Raw genomic sequence first — 19670 nt, forward strand, 5'->3', positions numbered from 1 at the left:
AATTAACGATTACATATTAAATAGAGTTATATACATACTTTATATACTGAAATGTAAAATTATTTAGCTTAAGTAATATACAAAACACACACACATACACACATGATGTATCCACAAATACATACAAGAAAACTGTTACGCTTTAAATATAAATCATTTAACGCCCCAATCTACACGCCCACCTCGCACATACACACACAGACACGTACACATACATTGACATCGACTTACACCCATCCATTGTAATATTTCATTTGTCATCTTTGCAAGTATTAAATGAGAGAAACCGTTTAATAAAAACAAAATATGAATACATCAAATTATATACATATATATATATGCATGAAGCATTCGATTTACATCATGCCTCGGCATCGCACATTGAGGATCTTCGTTATGGACGTGTACAAGAGAAGGGAACCACTCGTACTTTAAACTTAGTAGACAAAACTGTAATATATATACATACTTATATATACATACATATATAACTATATACAATTATCTTAAACACATGTATAATAATCCTCTCTTTCTCTCTCTCTCTGTCTCTTTCTATCTATCTATCTCTGTCTCTTCATATGTACTGTTTTGATTTGATTGATCTTTGGCATTAATTTAGTTTAACTTAAGTTCACTTTAGTTGGCAACTAGCTTACATATATAGGGATAGATATATATATATATATAAACGAACTTTTTTTTTGCTGTGCAAGTAGCGCGAACAAAATTCTTTGCGAAGCTAAAAACAATGTATTCATTTCAATATAAATTGAATTATTATTATTTACTTTTTGTATTCAAACGAGTCGTTTCTTCATACAGTTCTTTATAAAGAATATGTGAAGATGTATTTGTTGAGAGAAGATTGAAGCGGCCCATCCAAAAAATAACTCCTCCACGTTGCAACTCGGCCAAAAGCAAAGATTGGTTCACAAAGTTGTGGAATTTTTAATTTTTATTTTCGGTTCGAAGTTCAAACCATTTTTTGTAGTTTACATGCATTTTTGTGATCTAATTTGTGTAATTATTATAAACGAAAAAAATATTAAACAAAAAAAGAAATACATATACTATAAGCAAAAGAAAACGAGAAAAAAATAGAAGAAAAATAAAAATATTGATTTTATGGCAACTGCAACAAAATGTTTTAAAACTAAATTTGTCGGAATGGGTGATTGAATTAAGTTTCAATTTGAACTGTACTTAGTTAACTGCCCTATCATAGAATATGATATATAAATATATAAGAATTCTCAATCAGACCTTACTCGGTATGGATTGAACTTCTAATTTGGATTCACTTACAATATTTGATATAGATATACATTTTTCTTGACAATTGAACATTTGCTTTAGTTTTCATATGGGTGGCGTCCCGTTGCTGGGGGGTTTCGTAGCAAGCTTTTGCAGACTGTCAGACGAGCTGGCGATACAAAATAAATCAAGCAACACAATTTCCTGACAATAATCCAGTTCCTTCGTCTAAACACACACACGCATAGTTCCAATTCAAAAAAACAGTAAAGCCGCGTTATAGCGATCTATCAAAGGTTAACCTTTCTTCGTTTTGCGGTCGGCCAACTTAAATTTTGGAGTTGCATTTGAAATTTTTGCTTATTAAATTTTTGATTTCAAAGAAAAACCGAAAAAAACAGAAAAGAAGAAGAACGTCATAATCCAACTGGACAGCCAATTCCCTAGCGAATTTGGTCTGCTTTGGCCAAAGAGCAAACCAAACCGAACCAAGACAAACGAAGAAGAAATAAAAGACAAAACAGAAAAAAAAACTTACAAGTTGGTTGATGATCGCGGAAAAAATAGGGAATTTATTCAGTAAATCGTTGATGACGGTATTGATCATTTTGTTGCTGAGTAGGCAAGGTTTTTGATGATTACAAATGTCTGAATGTTAAAGTAGTCGTAACAAATCAAAATATTTTATATATTTATAATCTTCGGCCAATTGGAATACAAACACGGACGTGGTAAGTTCTTTAAACAGCATCCGATCTTTCAATTCTTAATCAATTGTAACGACATCTTAACCCTCCATTACTATTATATTGCGCCAGCACAGCTATTGTGTGTTATATTTTATATGTCTGGAAATACGAGGGAACACTAGGATTATAAAAACGAATTCTTAGAAAACAGTGCAATATCTCAAGCAAGAAATTAAATGCAGTAAGTATAGAAAGTCTTCTTTACCAAAATCTATATATTTACATGGGTCCATTCTTAAGATACGCCTATGAACTATTCTTAAGCCTAAGTATAATAAATAGTTTGGCTTAGCCTAGATTGCGATCGGTTGCATCGGCTATAACTCTGTAGTCTCCAGTTTCCGCGCTAAGATTTGAGCATTATTCGTTAGTTTGTCAATTTGATTGTATAGATTGAAATGCCGATTCAGGTCATTCGTATTGTTGAACAATTTGGCAGTACCCTTGAGGGTTTCGCGTAGATCCTGTGTGCCAATGGCCAGGAAATTATCATCTAACGAATCCTGACCGCCAACGCTGTAAAGAAAATCAAGATCTGAGACTAGTCTATATATATCTAGTTTCGATTGGATGCCCACCTTATAGTTTCCTCGGTCTTGAACCATTCGTTCTCGTACCCCTTCAGCCAAATGGGATTCGAGCCCTGCACGCTGTGCTTGTTGGTGTTGGGCACTCGTGTCGCAGGCTCGTGGGGATGCTGCAGCGATGTGGAAGAGTGTCCACCTGGTGGCAATTTGGAAAGGTTAGCAATGGCTGGGATTGTATTGATGTCTGAGCTTACGAAAGATGTTGACTTTGGCGGCGCGCAGCTGTCTTTTGTAGCCCTTGCGCTGCGAGGCGCAGAGCGCCAATGTGACCACCAGGAGGGAGGCTAGGAAGAGATTTGTGAACACAAGCCACACGAACATGGCGCCCTTCGTCGGGCTGGCCATGAGCAGCTGGGCCTCGGCGGGCTGTGTGTCCAGCACGTTGAGATCCTTGAACAGTTCGTCCAGATTCTCGATGTGTGTGTCGATTAGCTTGAGCACCTCCGACACCTCGAGTATGGAATTATCCTCGCGCTCGACTAAATGCATATACAGATCCGTCTTCGTCTTGTCCACGGATCCGTCTTTATTTTCGTGCACCTTGATCTCATCAATATTGACAATCGATTCCGTGACATTGCCCAGGGTGCTAATGAATGGAAGTTAGTAATGAAAGTAGATACATACGTAATAGTAGACTTACTCTCTAAACGTATCGATTCTGGAGCGCAGCTCGTCCGGCTGCAGTCGGAACACAATGCGCACCTTCTGATCCTCGCGCAGCAGATAGATAAATACGTGGGCCACATCGCGCATGCCCAGCGTGTCGTTGGCCAGCACCATAAAGTCAAAGTAGCCCTTCATGCCCTTCTGTGGATCGAAGTTGAGCTGCACGTCGCCAGTGTTCCGATCGATGAGGAACGGCTCCTTGCGCACGTTCTCCAGACCTTCGGACAGAGTCTGCCTTATGTCGCCCACCTGATAGTAGGTGATTTTCGCATTATCGCCCTCGTCCGGGTCAAAGGCCTCCACACGCATGAAAATCTGGCCAAAGTCTGCGTTGGTCGTGATGCCGCCGGTGAAGATCTTCGAGCGAAACCTTGGCGGATTGTCATTGATGTCCAGCACACGCACCCGTACACACACAACCGTGCTGTCCAGTTTCTCCGCACTGTTCGCATCCACATAGCTGTCGTACGACAGCACCGCCTCCGGCTCGGCGGATGTGGGCAATTCGTACTCCAGGCTGAGGCCGCGCAAATGGCGCGAGTGCTTGAAGCGATCGTAGCTCATCTGTGTCTGTCTGCTGTTCACTTTGCTGTCTATCGCAATGGCTCGGCCCGGGAGGCCATGCTTCAGCGTGTCGTTGGCGCAGTTCTCTGTGGCTTTTACATACAGCGTAAAGTTTGCAATCAGCTCTCGGTCCAGTTCTCGCTCCACAGTCAGCACATGAGTCTCCGGATCCAGGCGGAAGTAGCCTGCCTCGTTGCCATGCAGAATGAAGTAGCACACCTGGGTGGGTGACTCGTCCGGATCATCGAGATCCATCTCATCCTTGTCCACGGTATCGGGCAGCTTTATACGCTCCGCGCCCGGATCAGAGTGTTCCGTAAAGTTGACTGAGATCTCGTTCACTACAAACTGCGGCTCGTAGTCGTTCACATTCCGCACGTAGATGGTGAGATCCAGATCTGTGCTCAAGGACGTGGGCAGTCCCTGATCGTAAGCCTCGATTCTTATCTGAAATGGAGAGAGTTTAGTGTTTTTGTGAAATGCTAGCCAGTAATCCAGCCTGACCTCATGCATCTTTTGCTTGTTCCGGTTCAGGCGCTCCTTAAGCAGCAGCTCGCCCGTGTTGGGCCTAATTTCGAACAACTTGTAGCTGCCCAGAGGATCGGGCTTGAGCCGATAGCGCACTAGCGCATTCTGTCCAATGTCCGCATCACTAGCATAAGCCTGGAGAATCATGGTGCCCACTGTTGCGTTTTCCGGTATGCGCACCGTGGTATTGTGTAGGGGTCTCACGAACACCGGCGCGTGATCATTGAAGTCCGAAACACAGATGTCCAGAGTATTGAGTACCACATTGGCAGGCACGCCCAAATCCCTGGTCTTAATGGTCAGTGTGTAGTTGCCAAATTGGTTGCGCAAGGTCTTGCTGGCATAGATCTGAGCGTTCCATGGATCCAGTTGCCTAAGCTCGAACAGACCGTCTCTGTTGCCCTTGCTGATGGCGAACTCCAGTCGGCCATTTGGTGTGGCAGGATCATCTGCATCCCTGCCCACAATGCTGGCAATACTTTCATGCAGCTCATGATATTCCGTGATGAGAATGCAGCTGCTCGGCAGGCTGACCTCAGGCTCATTATCATTTTCATCCAGTATATTTATGCTGGCGGAGAAATATTTACATTATTAGGTTGAATTCTCAAGATCCTCTTACTTTACTTACAAAACTTGCTTGAACGCATTCCGACTCTCGCCGGCCAAGAAGCCAAACTGATAATTGTCCCAGGCCTCGATCACCAGATTGTACGAGTCCTTGGTCTCCCGATCGAGCTTATCCGCCACGCTTAAAACGCCCGTATCAGCATCTATGGTGAACTTGCCCTGCGAGCTGATGCGATCCATTAGAAATGTGATCTTGCCAAAGTCGCCCGAGTCGGCATCGGCCGCCTGCACGGTGGCCACCCGGGTGCCTGGGGCAGCGCTCTCGCTGATCGTATAGTTCTTGCTGCCACCTATGAAGTAGGGATTATTGTCGTTCTCATCCAGAACGCTCACGAAGACGTCCACCAAAGCGGATCTGGGCGGCAGACCCGCATCAGTCGCTCGCACACTAAAGTTGAGCCACTGATGCTGCTCGTGATCGATCTTGTTGGCCACCACAATCTCGCCAGTCTGTGCATCCAAGTGGACCAGACTGCGATAGATGGGATTACCCTCCAGGGCGTAGCTAACGGTGCGATTCTTGTCCACATCGTAGGCCAGCACGTTGGCAATCAGGACGCCGTTGATGCTGTTTTCGGTGATCGTTTGTCTATAGAAAGGTTGCCGGAACCGGGGATTATTGTCGTTTTCATCCTGGATTTGAATAGTGAGGAAAGCTAGGGATTGAAATGGTTAAATAGATTTAATTAGACTTTACATTAAAATTACATACCTTCCACAATCTGTCTGCCCTTGGCAGCTGCCAAATCTTCCACAGTTATGGCCAGCTTGATGTGCTCCACTTTCTCACGATCCAATAATTTTACGACCTTCAAATAGCCTTCTATAGCATCTAGATCGAAAGCTCCCAGATAATCATATTCAGTGATCTTCACCAGGGCGCCCTCCTCGTTGCGTGCCTCGGAATGCGCAGCGTTGAGTTTATAGCGCAATATGGGATTCTGGTCGGGATCTGTGGCTTTCACTTGATAGACTAAGGTGCCCACGGGTGTATTCTCTACTATCTTCAGTGTTGGTAAATCCTGTAGCACTGGGAGCTTATTGTTAACATCCTTGATGCTAATATTCACCGTTGCGGTGTTCATCATCTGAGAGTTGCCCAGGCCACCGTCCAATGCAAGCTAAGGTAGCAAAGACTTTGTTAATTTAAAGAAACTTTCCTATTGGATTGTGTTTAGAAACTTGCCACATTCAGAGTGTAGATCAGACGTTTGCTTTCGGTCAGATCTGGATCCAGATTGGCGCCTTGAGCCACAGTTATAACACCCGTCTCCGAGTTTATGATAAACTTGTCACTGGCGCCCGTTTGTATGCGATAAACTATCGCATTGTTGGGCGAGGAGCCATCACGATCGATGGCCAGCACCTGTAGCACCGAGCTGCCTCCTGGCAGGTCTTCGGGCACGGTCTTCGCATAGAAGCTCTTCTGAAAGATGGGCGGATTATCGTTGACGTCCTGTAAATAGATAAGAACGGGCACGACTGTGGACAGCATAGGTATGCCCGAGTCCCGGGCGCGAACGAGCAGGTCGATCTCTCGCATATCCGCATTCGTCTGGCGCACAGCGTGTCGATGGCTGTCCACCAGTTCCTCATAGTCAAAGTGGTGTAGGGGCCGTATCAAACCACTTTCCGGATCGATCGTAAAGTTCATGCGATAGAGTCCTTCAACGATCTCGTAGGTTATCTGACTGTTTTCGGTGCCATTCAGATCCAGATCACGAGCTTCCACCTGCAGAGGCGTCTCAAACTCGGCTTTGTTCTCCAGCAACTTGGCCTCATACTGCCGATGCAGAAAGATGGGCGCATTGTCATTAACGTCCTGAATGTCTAATATGATCTGTGCGGTATTTCGATTTCCCTGACCCACATTATCGATGGCCTCGACTGTTAAATAGTGACGTGAAATGATCTCCCGATCGAAAGCAGCACTTCCCGGAGTTTTGATAGTAATTACACCCGTTATGGGATTTAGATGTAGTCTGTGAATTAGGGCTCAACTTTAGATTTAGCTTACAATCTCTTTGAATGGACTTACAAGTGTGCAATGCCGCCTCTGAGATTCGTATACCGTATGCCCATAGTTCCGAAATCGCCGGAATCAACATCAATCGCTTCCACCTTGCTTATGATTGTGCCCTGTTCGCTATTCTCGGGCACGCCTGCATTGTAGATCGCCTGCGTGAACTCTGGGAAATTGTCATTCTGATCACGTATAAAGATCTGTACGTGAGCCGAGCTGAGAAGGGAAATATGATTAATGAATTTTTGGAATCGAATATATTGCCTTTAGACAACGCACCTCCAGCGCGTCGGTTCGTCGATCTCTCGCGCGAATATGGTAAAGTTCACTTCAATGAAATCTTCAAAGTCCAGAGATTTGGAATTCTTAACGCGTAGCATAAAGTTCGCCTCGTTGACCGCCAGCTCGGGCACAATTTCAAAGAGATCGTTGGGCGGATCGAGAAATAAACGAAACGTGCCATTCTTGCCCTCATCGTGATCGTAGACAACGTTCTGCACCTCGCCATCGATAAAGTTCAGCGGCGTATTGGTCTGGGCATTCTCATTGACCTCGCAGCGATAGATGACCTCGCCGAAGGTGGGTATCTCATCGTTGACATCGGTCACAATGATGGTCACCTCGGTGCGCACCGTTGCTGGCTCTTGGGGCTCTTCGGCTGTCCTAGAGAGTTCCGTTGCACTGATCCTCAAGATGTGAGCCCCATTCACATGATCGCTCTCCTCCTCACGATCCAGCACAGCCAGCGTGTAGACCACGCCCGTATGCGTATCAATATCGAACAGATCATTGCCGTCCAGCGTATAGGCAATGGGATTGTTAATGCCACGATCGCCATCGATGGCACGTACGCGCAGCACCTTTGTGCCCACGGGCGCATCCTCGGCGATACGTGCGACAGCTTGCACTTCCACGAACTCGGGCGGCTGATCCTCAATGTCTTTGACCTTGACCAAGATGGCCGCCGTGCCGGTGTTCACGGGGCCCTGATTGGCTCGGTCGATGGCCAAAACGCGCAGCTGATACAAACTCTTCCTCTCGTAGTCCAGCTCACCTTGCAGTCTCAATATGCCTTTGCCCTGGTGCGTGGAAATGCTGAATACATCATTGTCGCCGTCCAGCTCCTGCAGATAGTAGACCACCTGCCCGTAGGCACCCTCGTCGGCATCGGTGGCCTCCAGTGTGCTGATCACGCCCGGGGCGCTGCCCTCGGGTATTTCGATGGCATTCGGATAGGGCAGAAAGATGGGCGTATTGTCATTAATGTCCTCGACCAGCAGCAGAAAGCTTTGCGTCACGTAATTGTGATCGCTGTAGTGACTGTCCGTCAGGGTGAGCACTATGGCATATTCGTCCTGGGTCTCACGATCCAGCTCCTTGGCCAGAAAGACCTTCGCCTCGTTGCCGCCGGTGTTCTCGATGCGTATGATTTCGCTGTCGTGCGAATTGCGTTTGCCAAAGAACAACGGATCGTTGTCCGGATCGTAGCCCTTCAGCGTGTATATGTGACTGCCCACCCGTGTCTCGGGACTCTCCTTCAGCCTCAGCACTATCTCCGACTGCCCATCGATGGCGAAACGCGGCGGTCGATTCGCAGCCACCAAACCAATGAATATTACGAGTATTGCGCATAGGATTCGATATGGGCTGCACCTGTGGGCTTTTAAGCGCACCTTTTTATAGTCCAGGCTGGCAATGGCTTTGGATTGTTTGGCTTTGTACATTATTATGTTGTGAGCACCTGAAGACAACTGCCGGCGACAGCTGCTACATGACAGGTCGCACTCGACCATATTAGACCGGCACCTAGAAAATAGACGGAGTGTTACAATAACAACAGCACGAGTGTTAACCCATATTTATCTAACCCAAAATGTCATTAAAAATTGTGTACCAAAAAGGTACTCCGAGTGTGTATGTACACCTGTGTGTGTGTGTGTGTGTGTGTGTATGTGTGTTCTGTGCCTTATGACCTTAAAAGAGTCTCGCTTGAGAAATTTCAAGTACGTAAACCTAATAAGACATCTACAAATGAGTGCGACTAAAGACAATGCCGACAACTAGAGCGACAGCTTTGGAGCTGTGTATCTGGAATTCTGGAAGTACGGCTAGCTGCTTTCTTCTGCGATTGCCGTTGTCCGTTTCTGGTTCTGGTTCTGCCTTTGCCTCTGGCTCTGGCTCTGATTCTTGTTGCACGTTGCAACACAACACAATTGCCCAGAAAGCTCAGTCGTACAAAACGTTGCTCAATGCTACTGGACACACACACACACAAATACACACACAGACAGACATACCCCCTCCAGATGGTAGAGCACGTTCTGCTCTTTGTGGGCTGCGTGAGAAGTCTGTGCACAAAAAAAAAAAAATAAAAGAAAAAGATCTTGCGAAAGTTTTATGGGCAAATTAATTAAGCGTCGAAATTTGTTTTCTTTCATTGACTTCTTCTTTCTTTTGGCATTAGCCCGGAATTCCGCTTTGGAAAATTTCATTTGTTTTTTTGAGTTTAATGACCGTTACATTTTTGCAAAATTACTTGGCTATCATTAATTGCATATGGCTTCTATATATTGCTGGCCAATTAATTGCATATCTAGTTAATCTAAGTGAAAACTGCAAATTATAAAGCGAGTATACAGATATTCAGATATACATACATATGTGTTATAGGTGGATTGAGTGGGTTGATCTGAATTTCTATATGTTATCTAGTACAATTCCTTTGAATTCTGAGATACAGACATAATTCTATAAACCATTCTTAATTCAGTATATAGCATATTTCCTAGTTTACGCTAAAGCTAAGAGAGTTGTTCTCTATATAAGTCAAATTAAGGTAGATTCAAATTTTATTTTCAACATATATAAAAGTATATATGCAGGGTGTTTGCTAGTCAACCATTTTCATTTCAATTTCTTAGTCAAATTTCAGTTTGACATTTCGTCAACGCGAATGCAAATGTTGTCGGGGGCATATCTTTTCTGTGGTTTTTGCAGCTGTATCTGATCGGATTGTAGTGCGTGTGAATATCTCAACTGTGTGATAGATGCATTCATCGGTCATATGCATCTCGTACTCAGCTTCATTGCTTCCAGCTAGTTAACTTGCTTATTAATGCAAGGCGTTGCCATTGTTTAAGTTGTCTTGAACTCGCTTTTTGCTGATTGAAAGCAGAGCAATTGCCACGCCTCCGTGTGGAGCCAGTTCAATGAATTCACAATTATGACATTTCATAAGTTGTTGTGAAGCAATTTGTGTTTAAGCTTTTTGCCCGTCGATTGATTTGTATGATTTCGATACAATTACAGGTATAATTAACAGATGCAACATGATACAGTTATATGTACATATACCGAGATACAGACACAGATGTAGAGATACAGATACAAAGATATAGATACAGAGATACAGATACAGATACAGAGATACAGATACAGAGATGTAGATACAGAGATATAGGTACAGAGATGTAGATACATAGATATAGATACAGAGATATAGATACAGAGATACAGATACAGAGATACAAATACAGAGATACAGATACAAAGATACAGATACAAAGATATAGATACAAAGATATAAATACAAAGATATAGATACAAAGATATATATACAAAGATACAGATACAAAGATATAGATACAAAGATATAGATACAAAGATACAGATACAGAGATACAGATACAGAGATACAGATATAGAGATACAGATATAGAGATACAGATACAGAGATATAGATACAGAGAGATAGATACAGATATGTAGATACATAGATATAGATACAGAGATATAGATACAGAGATACAGATACAGAGATACAGATACAAAGATATAGATACAGAGATACAGATACAGAGATACAGATACAGAGATACAGATACAAAGATATAGATACAAAGATATAGATACAAAGATATAAATACAAAGATATATATACAAAGATATATATACAAAGATACAGATACAAAGATATAGATGCAAAGATATAGATACAAAGATATAGATACAGACATATAGATACAGAGATACAGAAAGAGACATACAGCGACATCTATAAGATACACATACACATACACACACACATAAATGTTGATGCTCTTGCCGCAACATTTGCAGCTCATTAGCAATTGCGTGTTACATCAACCTCTTGAAAAGCCAGATATATCTTGTGTTGAAAAATCGTAGACAAGGTCGTTTATGAATTTCAAATGCTAGTTAATGCCACCTCGGGGCGAATATTTTATTTAAAAATGATTTCATTTGCGTCTGGAATAATAGCTGATTTCGCTTTCAGCCGCCGCATGCAACATTTTCTTTTCCATTTTTAATGTTTTTTCCAAAAACAATTTTCCTTAGCGGTATTTAGATGCTGCTTAAGGTAATTTTGTGTGTGTGTGTATGTGTGCGCGTGTGTGCATTTATGGCCAACGCTTTTATATAAAGTACGGCAATTGGGTTGTTTGGTCAGTGGCTCGAACAGCGCAGGTGGGCGCCGATGGTGGCAGCCACAGATTTATGATAGGTGTATGCATGTATAGATGCTATGTATATGGTCGTATGTACATCTATAATTTCATGCTGCAATGATTACGACTGCGGCTAATAACAGCTAAATATGTTGGCTATTTGGGTTATGAAATGCGAAGCTGTCGATATTCTAGGTATCCCATAAACCATATCATGTAAAAACTTGGTTACATAGGGACTATACACTCACTTTAACCTGCTAAAAAAAGTTTGGCTCGAAGTTATTTTCAATGCAAAATTAACTTATCGATACTTATTTTCATATTAGAGAATGAAAAGAATACAAAGCTAGCTGTAAAGTTGATCTTCCATAAAATATATTTCCTAGTAACCTTTAAAATTATTTCCTCACATATTTCTGATATACTTTTTTATATTATATTGTTTGTTATAAAAACTACACAAATATTTAGTTTAATACTTTTTAGAAACTTTGTTCTGCAATATGTTTGCCTTAGATTTCACTTGAAATAATTCATATAGTAGAAGCAATTTGGAGATTCTTTTTAATGCGCTGTTGGCGTTGTTAAACATTTTAGAAAGTTACAAAAATATGCAAAGTAAAAGAAATATCATAAAGTGACTGAAACTAAACTAGAATATTTCAGCATAAAATTTCGCACAATTGCCAGCAATTGATTTCGATGGGAGCTACAAACTAAACTAACAGCTCCATAAACAGTCTTAGTCATTAAAAGCATAAGTAAGTAGGCTAACTTAGACAATTTATAGGAAATAAGCTCGACTTAATTACACACATTAACACTCATTGCCTCAATTTGGGGGCTTTGATATAACACTTGGTATTGCTTTCATGCAGCCAATTTTCGAAAAACTTGGCGAATTAGAGCAAATTTTTAAGCCAAGCGAGCGCCAAATATCAGAGATATACGCATTTTATATAAAAGTATTTCCCGAAATTTACTTAAGTGAGGAAATGCCAGCGACTTGCAGTCGTTAGTTCATATAGCATGACGACGACGTTGACGCCGCTTTTCCTTCGACTCAACTTTTTGGGTCGAGTCTGACAAATGGATATGCCATTGGAAGCTTTTGGCCAAAGGCGCCCATTTGTTGTTAACGCTTGGCCTGTTCTCGGACAACAGCAGCAGCGGCTCCAGTTCCATTGATCAGTGTATTGGGAAAAAGTGAAATTCTGTTTTGACAATCCAATGTGTGTATCCCATGGATACGAATATATCTTTTCGATTATGCGGTTTCCCATGTAACCACAATAAAATTTCATACATAATTTGAATGCCAAGGAAATGCCAATAAACAATAATTTGGTGGCTAACTTCCAGTTTGTTGTTTCAAGCTCAATTGACAGCCCCAGACGGCTTTCCATGGCAATGGCATCCAGCGCAGACAGGCTTTTGGGGATAATCTGTGTTCACACACTCCACACAGCAACAAAAACAAAAACAGCTTCATTTAATTAAAAATATGCCGAAGCGTTGGAGCTGAAACTTGAAGTCGCCATTTGGTATCTCCAGCTCTCGCCATGTCTGTGTACTCCATGTTGCCTTCAGTTTCCGGCGCACGAGCGAGCGAGTGAGCAAACAAATGAGCTTATGGCTCGACTATTCCAATTTAAACACTTCCTCCCCCATATTAGAGCCCTTTTTGTCATGCACATCGATTCCGAAACGTGGCTCTCTTCTGGCAGTCAAGTTCAACGCCAGCAGCAGAAAAAACAAAAAAAAAAAAACTATTGTTACAATATTTGTTGTCGTTGTTGTTGTCGCTGACAAAACAAAAGCGTAGTGCGAGTGCGGGAGCGGGAGCGGGGGCGCCGTCATTGGTACTGGGGAGCTGTATGCAGCTTCGTTGCGGTAGCTTGATTTTTGAGTCATAGCCCCGGAGTCAGCCAAGAGTTCAGCTGGAGGGCCCCGCATCCGCACCGCTTTTATGGTAATGCGCATAATCGTGGCTTATGCCGGCAGCCAACGCGTAGCTGGCTGAAACGTCGACGAAGCCGGTGTCGAAACGAATCCGTCAGTTACACTTCGTCTCCTTTTCTAGGCTTCCCCATTTGCATATGCCACTAATTGCTCGAATTCGCATACGAATTCATATCGCTGTGCTACAGCTGGCCATGTCCTTGGCTTAAATAATCGACCTTCTCTAAGCCTTACTTGGATATAGGTGCTTAAAGATGAGAGATTGTTTAACTATCCGAATACAAGTACAAAATGGAATTTAAAGATACTAATCCGTTAGTTACCTCTTTGCCAGACTTGGCATGCTTAAATAATTACTCGAGCTCGCATTGGAATTCATATCTCAACTTCGTCTTTGCTTGGCTTCGCTAGAGCTGACAAAGTCCTTGGCTTCAATCATAGGAATATAATTACAAATTCAACTTTACCATTACTGAATGATATTCGCATTCGAACTCATATTTTAATTTCTAATTAGTATGGCTTAAATTTAAGTTTTAAGATGCTGAATTTGACATTTACAAAATAATGTTCGTATAAAGGGAGAACTTTTTAAAAACCATTCTATAGGCTGGTATATTTATTCTCATTCCGATCCTACAGAATTATGCATATTCATGGCTTTATGGATTAATTAATACCTACGCCCTACGACTGCATAATAACTGTCTCTTCCTCAAGCTTCAGAAATATCCAGTATTTTGATATGCACAAATTTCCTAGGGGTCTGTCTATACACTACCCCATTGAGACGTACCCTCTGTTCTCGTGTTGAATATCAAGTATCCTTCGTTGCAATGCGAAACGCTGTCGACTTTTGTGTTAATTACATTACAATCCAGTTTTGGGTGTGAATTTGCATTTGCTTCCTTCCTTAGTCACTCTGTATAAGGGTAACGCATTTTGCCGAACCCTCCGCCAGGGCTTAAGTACAGCACACGACGTCTCTGGCGATTGGGCAGATGTCAAAAGTCTCGCACATACTCACACGCGCACATAAAATAGAGCACAATAAGAACGTGTCGCCGCAATTGGGCAATGCACGAAGCGGAACTTTTATGGGACGCCGTCACTCGTGGAACTTGTTCAAGAAACTTCACTTTAATGGCATTTCATGACGCCACGGGAACGTGCTGAAAACAAAAAGGTTCTAAGCGATCTTCACTTTTTATTGCCTTTCGTCTGCACACACTCACGAAAACACGAGCAATTCGGAATTGCACTTTCGAAACTGTTTACCGTTTATTGAAATTTAGCCAGCGCAGCGGCAACCGAAACGCTTTGCTCAACTGTCGCTCTACGACTGACTGCAGGCCAGGCTCAGGCGGCTGCGTCTGCCGGCGTGTGCTGTATGGGAATTGAAACATCGCTGTCGACGTCGCGTCGACGCCGTTGTCACCGTACTGCAAAGTGGCGTCGGCGTCTGCGTCTGCGTCGGCAGCGAAAATAGCCGAACGATGCGGCTGCACTGTGCGGGCACGCGAGTAATTAACGAAGCGTGAATTCCAGCGCTGTGAGCGAGCGCATTGCGTGTTTTGTATTAAAGGCGCAGAGGGGTGGGTTTGTTTACAATTCGCAAATGCGGGAGAGCTCAGTGGAAGGCTGGAAGAGATGGCGGTTGGAAGTTCAAAAAGTTTAAAACGGAAGTGCGTTAAGTTTACATAACTATGCATGAAGGTTAAAGTTCTTAATGGATTTGCGTGACAATAAAATAATGACTTTTTGAGATCAACTTTGATTTATGAAACCAAGATAAACAAAATTGTATAACTTTTTCACCTTCTGTTTAAAATAATTAATTGACGTTTCTTTGGCCTTCGCTTTCTTCTTTAATGTTAGAACATGTCTCTTTTTGCACGTGGACGCGAGACTAAAAAGAGAAACAGTGTGGTGATAACGGTCCCTCCGCTGGTAAAGAAATCGAGCAAGAGCCGTTCCTTTCATTTCCGTTATTTAGAGCTGTGCCGTGCCAAGAACTTGACACCGGTGCCAGACATACGCTCCAATCCGAATGCAACCACATTTCTCGATTTGCTGGGTGATAAGCTGGGCGTCAGCGAATGGCTACTGATTATCGAGGCACTGCACTATGATCTAGTGCTACAGACATTGGCAATACGCATGCGCCGCACCAATGGAAACAGTGAGTGCTGTCTGCAACAATAATATGTATATAGATATAATATATATTAATATATTTTGAATAGATATTGTTTTACCAATTGACACTGAAAACCGTGCACGGCTCTTCCGTCAAAAGCCGGTCATATATACGCGTTTCATTTTTAACAGTCTAGTCGATGCGATCTCCAATTGTGTAAAGCTCAACAAGAATCTCACCGTGTTGAAACTTGAGGGTCTGCCGCTGCAGGATGGCTACATTGAGTGCATTGCCAAGGTAAGGAACTGTCCTATGATTTCCAGTGTCCGATCTTTGAGATCTAATGAACTTGCATATGTATAATATCTATGTAATCTATGTTATCCACGTTAATATTACACCACCGTTTAACTGCTCTAATAGGCTTTAGCCTCCAATGACTGCCTCAAGGAGGTCAGCTTCCAGAAATCTTACATTGGCGACAAGGGCTGTGAGGCGATTTGCAGCACCGTCAAGTACTTGAATCACGTGGAGATATTCAACATCTCCGAGTGCAATATTAGCTCAAAGGGCGCCGACTATGTTGCTGATATGATTAAGGTACGTCTGTGTGATTGGCTTCAGATCTGAGCTGGGCTGGGTGGGCTAACCAAGTCTTTGCAGATGCAAAAGATAACGCGGTACTCCGAGGGCTGGGAGAAGTCGCTGCGATATCGCAGCGTCGATGTTGATTCGATCGCGGGTCTACGCTACATTGCGGTGGCCAACAATCCGGACTTGGGCGACAATGGAGTGCGGCCAATAGCCGAGGTGCTCAAGGAGGATGCCTGGGTCAAGAGTGAGTAGACTGAGTTAATTTGCAATCAACTCTGAATCTGAGCACATTCATCCAGCCGTCGATATGGAGAACTGCGGCCTGACCGACTGTGGTGCGAACATAATCCTCGAGTGCCTCAGTCTGAACAGCGCCATCACCGAGTTCAATGTGCGCCACAATCCTGGCATTAGCAAGTTCCTCATGCGCCAGATACGCGATCATTTTGGCAAGGAGGACGAGGAGAAGATGAACGAGCCGAAGTACGACCTGAGCTGCATCAATGGCCTGCAGAGCCTGCCGAAGACCCAGAAGTACAGCATCTCCCAGCTGCTCGCGCACACCAAGACGCTGGAGGAGCAGTTGTCCTTGGAGCGCACGTTGCGCAAGAAGGCCGAGAAGCTCAATGAGAAGCTCAACCATCAGCTGATGTCCATGGGCCAGGGCGCATCGGCTCCGTTGATTCCACCACCGCCGTTGCCGGAGAAGGTGGTCGAGGCCACAGCTCTGCCCAAGGGCTATGTGCTAGTGAAGAACGACTACATGCAGTCCTTCAACAAAACGTAACTTAACATCGAATACTTAGTCCATGCAGCCTTAATTCCTGTAGTCCTCGTCTGCTCAGCAGCTATAAGAATGGGCCCCAACTGGTCACTCCCTCCGGGCCGCTGGTCAATAGCGCTGTCACCAGTTCGGACTCCACGCCACGCAGCGCCAACGCAACTCTACGGAAGCAACAGAAGCAGCAGCAGCAACAGCAACAACAACAGCTCCAACACCATCTGGAGTTGTCGCCCGAGGATCTGGAGGTGGACGTGGAGGATGAAGAGGAGGACGAAGACGATGAAGAGCAGCAGCAGGCATATCAAGCCATGGCCGATAATCCACAGTTGCGTCAGCAGCTGCAGGTGCGCAAGGTGCGCAGCGAGATGAAGTATGTGGAGGCATGTGCCAAGGAAGCCAAGAAACGTGAATCCAAATCGGATCACGAGTTTGCCAACGAGCGTGATGTAAGACCTGATAAATAAGCCAATCAAATATTTGTTGATCACTTCCCATGCCTCTTGCAGTTCAAGCTCAATCCGAATGTCCAGTTCGAGGTGGACATTGGCGACAGCTGTCTGGTCAATGAGCAGCAAATGGAGCGCGAGCGCTACGAGAGCCGTGAGGAGATCGAGTACTATGAGCACCAGGAGATGATGCAGAAGCAGCACAGCAACTCCCACTATGAGCCCGAGTACATTGGGGATGGTGTGCGCAACGATAGCCACAAGAATAGTGCCAAGATCAAGAAACAGTACGGCGAGATAGGCAACAGTCAGATGGCCTTGTACATGGCTGAGCTGGAGCGCAAGATTAATGGTAAGTCGGCCAAGAAGCGTCACAAATCGAAGCAATCAATGGATTCGCCGCACGGACGCGAGGTGAAGAACAGCGACTATGTGCATGTGGAGACCTTTATGGCCAATATGGAGCAGTCTTCGCAGGACTCGCCAAATAACGACTCTGACTCCGAGGGCGAGAAGACGGAGAGCACCACCCGTGCCCAGTCGGATGGCAATGGCAACGACAGTGGCAGCGGCATGTCAGGCATGAAAGTATTCGTACGCCGCACTTCCCACTACGAGGAGGAGCAGGAGGAGATCATTCAAGTTAAGGATGCTGGCGATCAGATTGTCTCGCCGCGCACCGTCTACTTGGAGCTACAGAGAAAAAAGTCAGAGAAAAATCATTGAATACTAAGCCGGAGGCCGCCACAACACACAACACAACACAACACCTAAAAACTGGAAGTATTTGTAGTAGTCCAAACAGCTCGAAATGATAAAGGAAGAAATCAAGCGCCCCACCACAAAGATAACATTCAGAGCGTAGGACCAAATTTTCAGTTACCATTGAGATCCATTCTAACGCTTGAAGATATTGATTTTGCACGTATTGTTGCGATTATTATGTACATATATAGATATATGTATATATATATAGATATTTTTATATGTATATATGTATGTATATGTATACATGTATATTGGAATATTGATCTATTCAGCAGTTATTTGAGTAATCTAAAAAAAAAGAACACGAATGCCAAGCGCCAAGATTTATGCAATTTTGTTACTAGCAGAAGCAGAAGAAATACGAAAAAAAAAAAAGAACGAACGAACGAATCCACTGCAAAGCGGCTGTACGAACGTTACGATCAAACTCCCAATTTAGCATCCCCTCCCAATTGAAATTGTTAATAAATCAGTATTTGCGCCTTCCTCGAATGTAGAATGTTATAATGGAATAATATTTACTTAATTGTCAATACATTATGTAGTTCTGCTACTGTTTAAATTTGCTCAAATACATGAGTATAAGTTGATTGAGGATTAAAAATGTCTGCTGCATTTATATCATATATATATTATATAGTATATGTGTATCGATTAATTCCAATCCCTTTCAATTGATGCGTCATTCAACTCTTTTTATTTGTCGTCGGCTCCTGCTATTGATACTGCTGCATTTAACCGCCGAAACCGTACAGAGTGCGTCCCTGGCGCTTCAAGGCGTAGACCACGTCCATGGCTGTTACGGTCTTGCGCTTGGCGTGCTCGGTGTAAGTGACAGCATCACGAATGACGTTTTCCAAGAACACCTAAAGTATTATTATATATTAGGGTGGTTGTGCTTTTTTAACTAAGTGACTAAATGACTTGCCTTGAGTACACCGCGTGTCTCCTCGTAGATCAATCCAGAAATACGCTTGACTCCACCACGACGGGCCAGACGCCTGATAGCCGGCTTAGTAATACCTTGGATGTTATCTCGCAACACCTTACGATGGCGTTTGGCACCTCCTTTGCCCAATCCTTTACCTCCCTTACCGCGTCCAGTCATTTTGCTGATAGAAGTTTAGATTTACGTTGTGCTGTAAAGATACATACATAAATTTCATCATTAGATGGCTCAATGCAAAAAGAAAAAAACAGGAATCGCCATTTTGATATGACGCCATATTTAAAATGCAAATGAAAGCAAAAATATTTAGGTACATTGTGTTTTATGAGCACGCAAACAGCGAGTGAAGTTTAATTATTTGCTAACAATGTAAGTCAATAAAAATGTTTGTTCTATTTTTTTTTTTTTTACAATTTGTTGCTGGAAACGCTCACCAACCTTTCGAGAAACTTTTTAAGCAATGTGACTGTGCTATTGAAAGCGTTTATCCCAAAATATAAACCTTATAACACGTACATATATAAGGCAAAAAATACCAAAACACAGGG

The 19670-nt window shown here is 43.4% G+C and overlaps 3 protein-coding genes across 6 annotated transcripts; 1 reads left to right on the forward strand and 2 right to left on the reverse strand.

Moving 5' to 3' along the window:
* Positions 1-1432: 1432 nt before the first annotated feature.
* On the forward strand, positions 1433-18665 carry LOC115562433 (protein Cep78 homolog). 3 transcript variants are annotated; one of them, XM_089265449.1, is made up of 9 exons: positions 1433-1988; positions 2076-2187; positions 15320-15623; positions 15688-15878; positions 16005-16181; positions 16245-16419; positions 16475-16958; positions 17024-17405; positions 17466-18665. In XM_089265449.1, exons 3-9 carry the CDS (start codon positions 15323-15325, stop codon positions 18129-18131), a joined length of 2376 nt encoding a protein of 791 aa, XP_089121575.1. In that variant the 5' UTR covers positions 1433-1988; positions 2076-2187; positions 15320-15322; the 3' UTR covers positions 18132-18665. The 3 variants fall into 3 exon arrangements, with proteins under 3 accessions (XP_089121575.1, XP_089121574.1, XP_030239822.1); XM_089265448.1 differs by having other exon boundaries at positions 1436-1988; positions 17006-17405; XM_030383962.2 differs by having other exon boundaries at positions 1436-1988; positions 2081-2187; positions 17006-17405.
* Positions 1901-15028, reverse strand: Cad88C (cadherin 88C). 2 transcript variants are annotated; one of them, XM_089265443.1, is made up of 12 exons: positions 14720-15028; positions 14238-14613; positions 7287-8813; positions 7023-7223; positions 6171-6966; positions 5697-6105; positions 4986-5640; positions 4331-4925; positions 3237-4273; positions 2788-3182; positions 2585-2729; positions 1901-2522 (listed from the first exon to the last, which is right to left on the reverse strand). In XM_089265443.1, exons 3-12 carry the CDS (start codon positions 8798-8800, stop codon positions 2324-2326), a joined length of 5946 nt encoding a protein of 1981 aa, XP_089121569.1. In that variant the 5' UTR covers positions 8801-8813; positions 14238-14613; positions 14720-15028; the 3' UTR covers positions 1901-2323. The 2 variants fall into 2 exon arrangements, with proteins under 2 accessions (XP_089121569.1, XP_089121568.1); XM_089265442.1 differs by having other exon boundaries at positions 14238-15028.
* His4r (Histone H4 replacement) lies at positions 18657-19666 on the reverse strand. Its single transcript, XM_030383968.2, has 3 exons — positions 19561-19666; positions 19102-19312; positions 18657-19039 (listed from the first exon to the last, which is right to left on the reverse strand). Exons 2-3 carry the CDS (start codon positions 19279-19281, stop codon positions 18908-18910), a joined length of 312 nt encoding a protein of 103 aa, XP_030239828.1. The 5' UTR covers positions 19282-19312; positions 19561-19666; the 3' UTR covers positions 18657-18907.
* Positions 19667-19670: the final 4 nt, after the last annotated feature.

The sequence above is a fragment of the Drosophila navojoa genome, chromosome 2, assembly GCF_054131105.1.
Source record: "Drosophila navojoa isolate 15081-1374.11 chromosome 2, UAZ_NAV_1.0, whole genome shotgun sequence".
In the NCBI taxonomy this organism is placed as follows: domain Eukaryota; kingdom Metazoa; phylum Arthropoda; class Insecta; order Diptera; family Drosophilidae; genus Drosophila; species Drosophila navojoa.

What these genes read in the sequence shown, in the direction of transcription:
- LOC115562433 (XM_089265448.1), top strand. Translation starts at nt 15,323, where the DNA reads ATGTCTCTTTTTGCACGTGGACGCGAGACTAAAAAGAGAAACAGTGTG. An exon ending in ATGTTGCTGATATGATTAAG is followed by an intron (nt 16,182 to 16,244) that starts GTACGTCTGTGT and finishes AAGTCTTTGCAG; the next exon opens with ATGCAAAAGATAACGCGGTA. An exon ending in AGTTTGCCAACGAGCGTGAT is followed by an intron (nt 17,406 to 17,465) that starts GTAAGACCTGAT and finishes TGCCTCTTGCAG; the next exon opens with TTCAAGCTCAATCCGAATGT.
- His4r (XM_030383968.2), bottom strand. Translation starts at nt 19,281, where the DNA reads ATGACTGGACGCGGTAAGGGAGGTAAAGGATTGGGCAAAGGAGGTGCC. An exon ending in AGACACGCGGTGTACTCAAG is followed by an intron (nt 19,040 to 19,101) that starts GCAAGTCATTTA and finishes ATAATACTTTAG; the next exon opens with GTGTTCTTGGAAAACGTCAT.
- Cad88C (XM_089265443.1), bottom strand. Translation starts at nt 8,800, where the DNA reads ATGGTCGAGTGCGACCTGTCATGTAGCAGCTGTCGCCGGCAGTTGTCT. An exon ending in AATGCGTTCAAGCAAGTTTT is followed by an intron (nt 4,926 to 4,985) that starts GTAAGTAAAGTA and finishes TTTCTCCGCCAG; the next exon opens with CATAAATATACTGGATGAAA. An exon ending in AGAATCGATACGTTTAGAGA is followed by an intron (nt 3,183 to 3,236) that starts GTAAGTCTACTA and finishes TCCATTCATTAG; the next exon opens with CACCCTGGGCAATGTCACGG.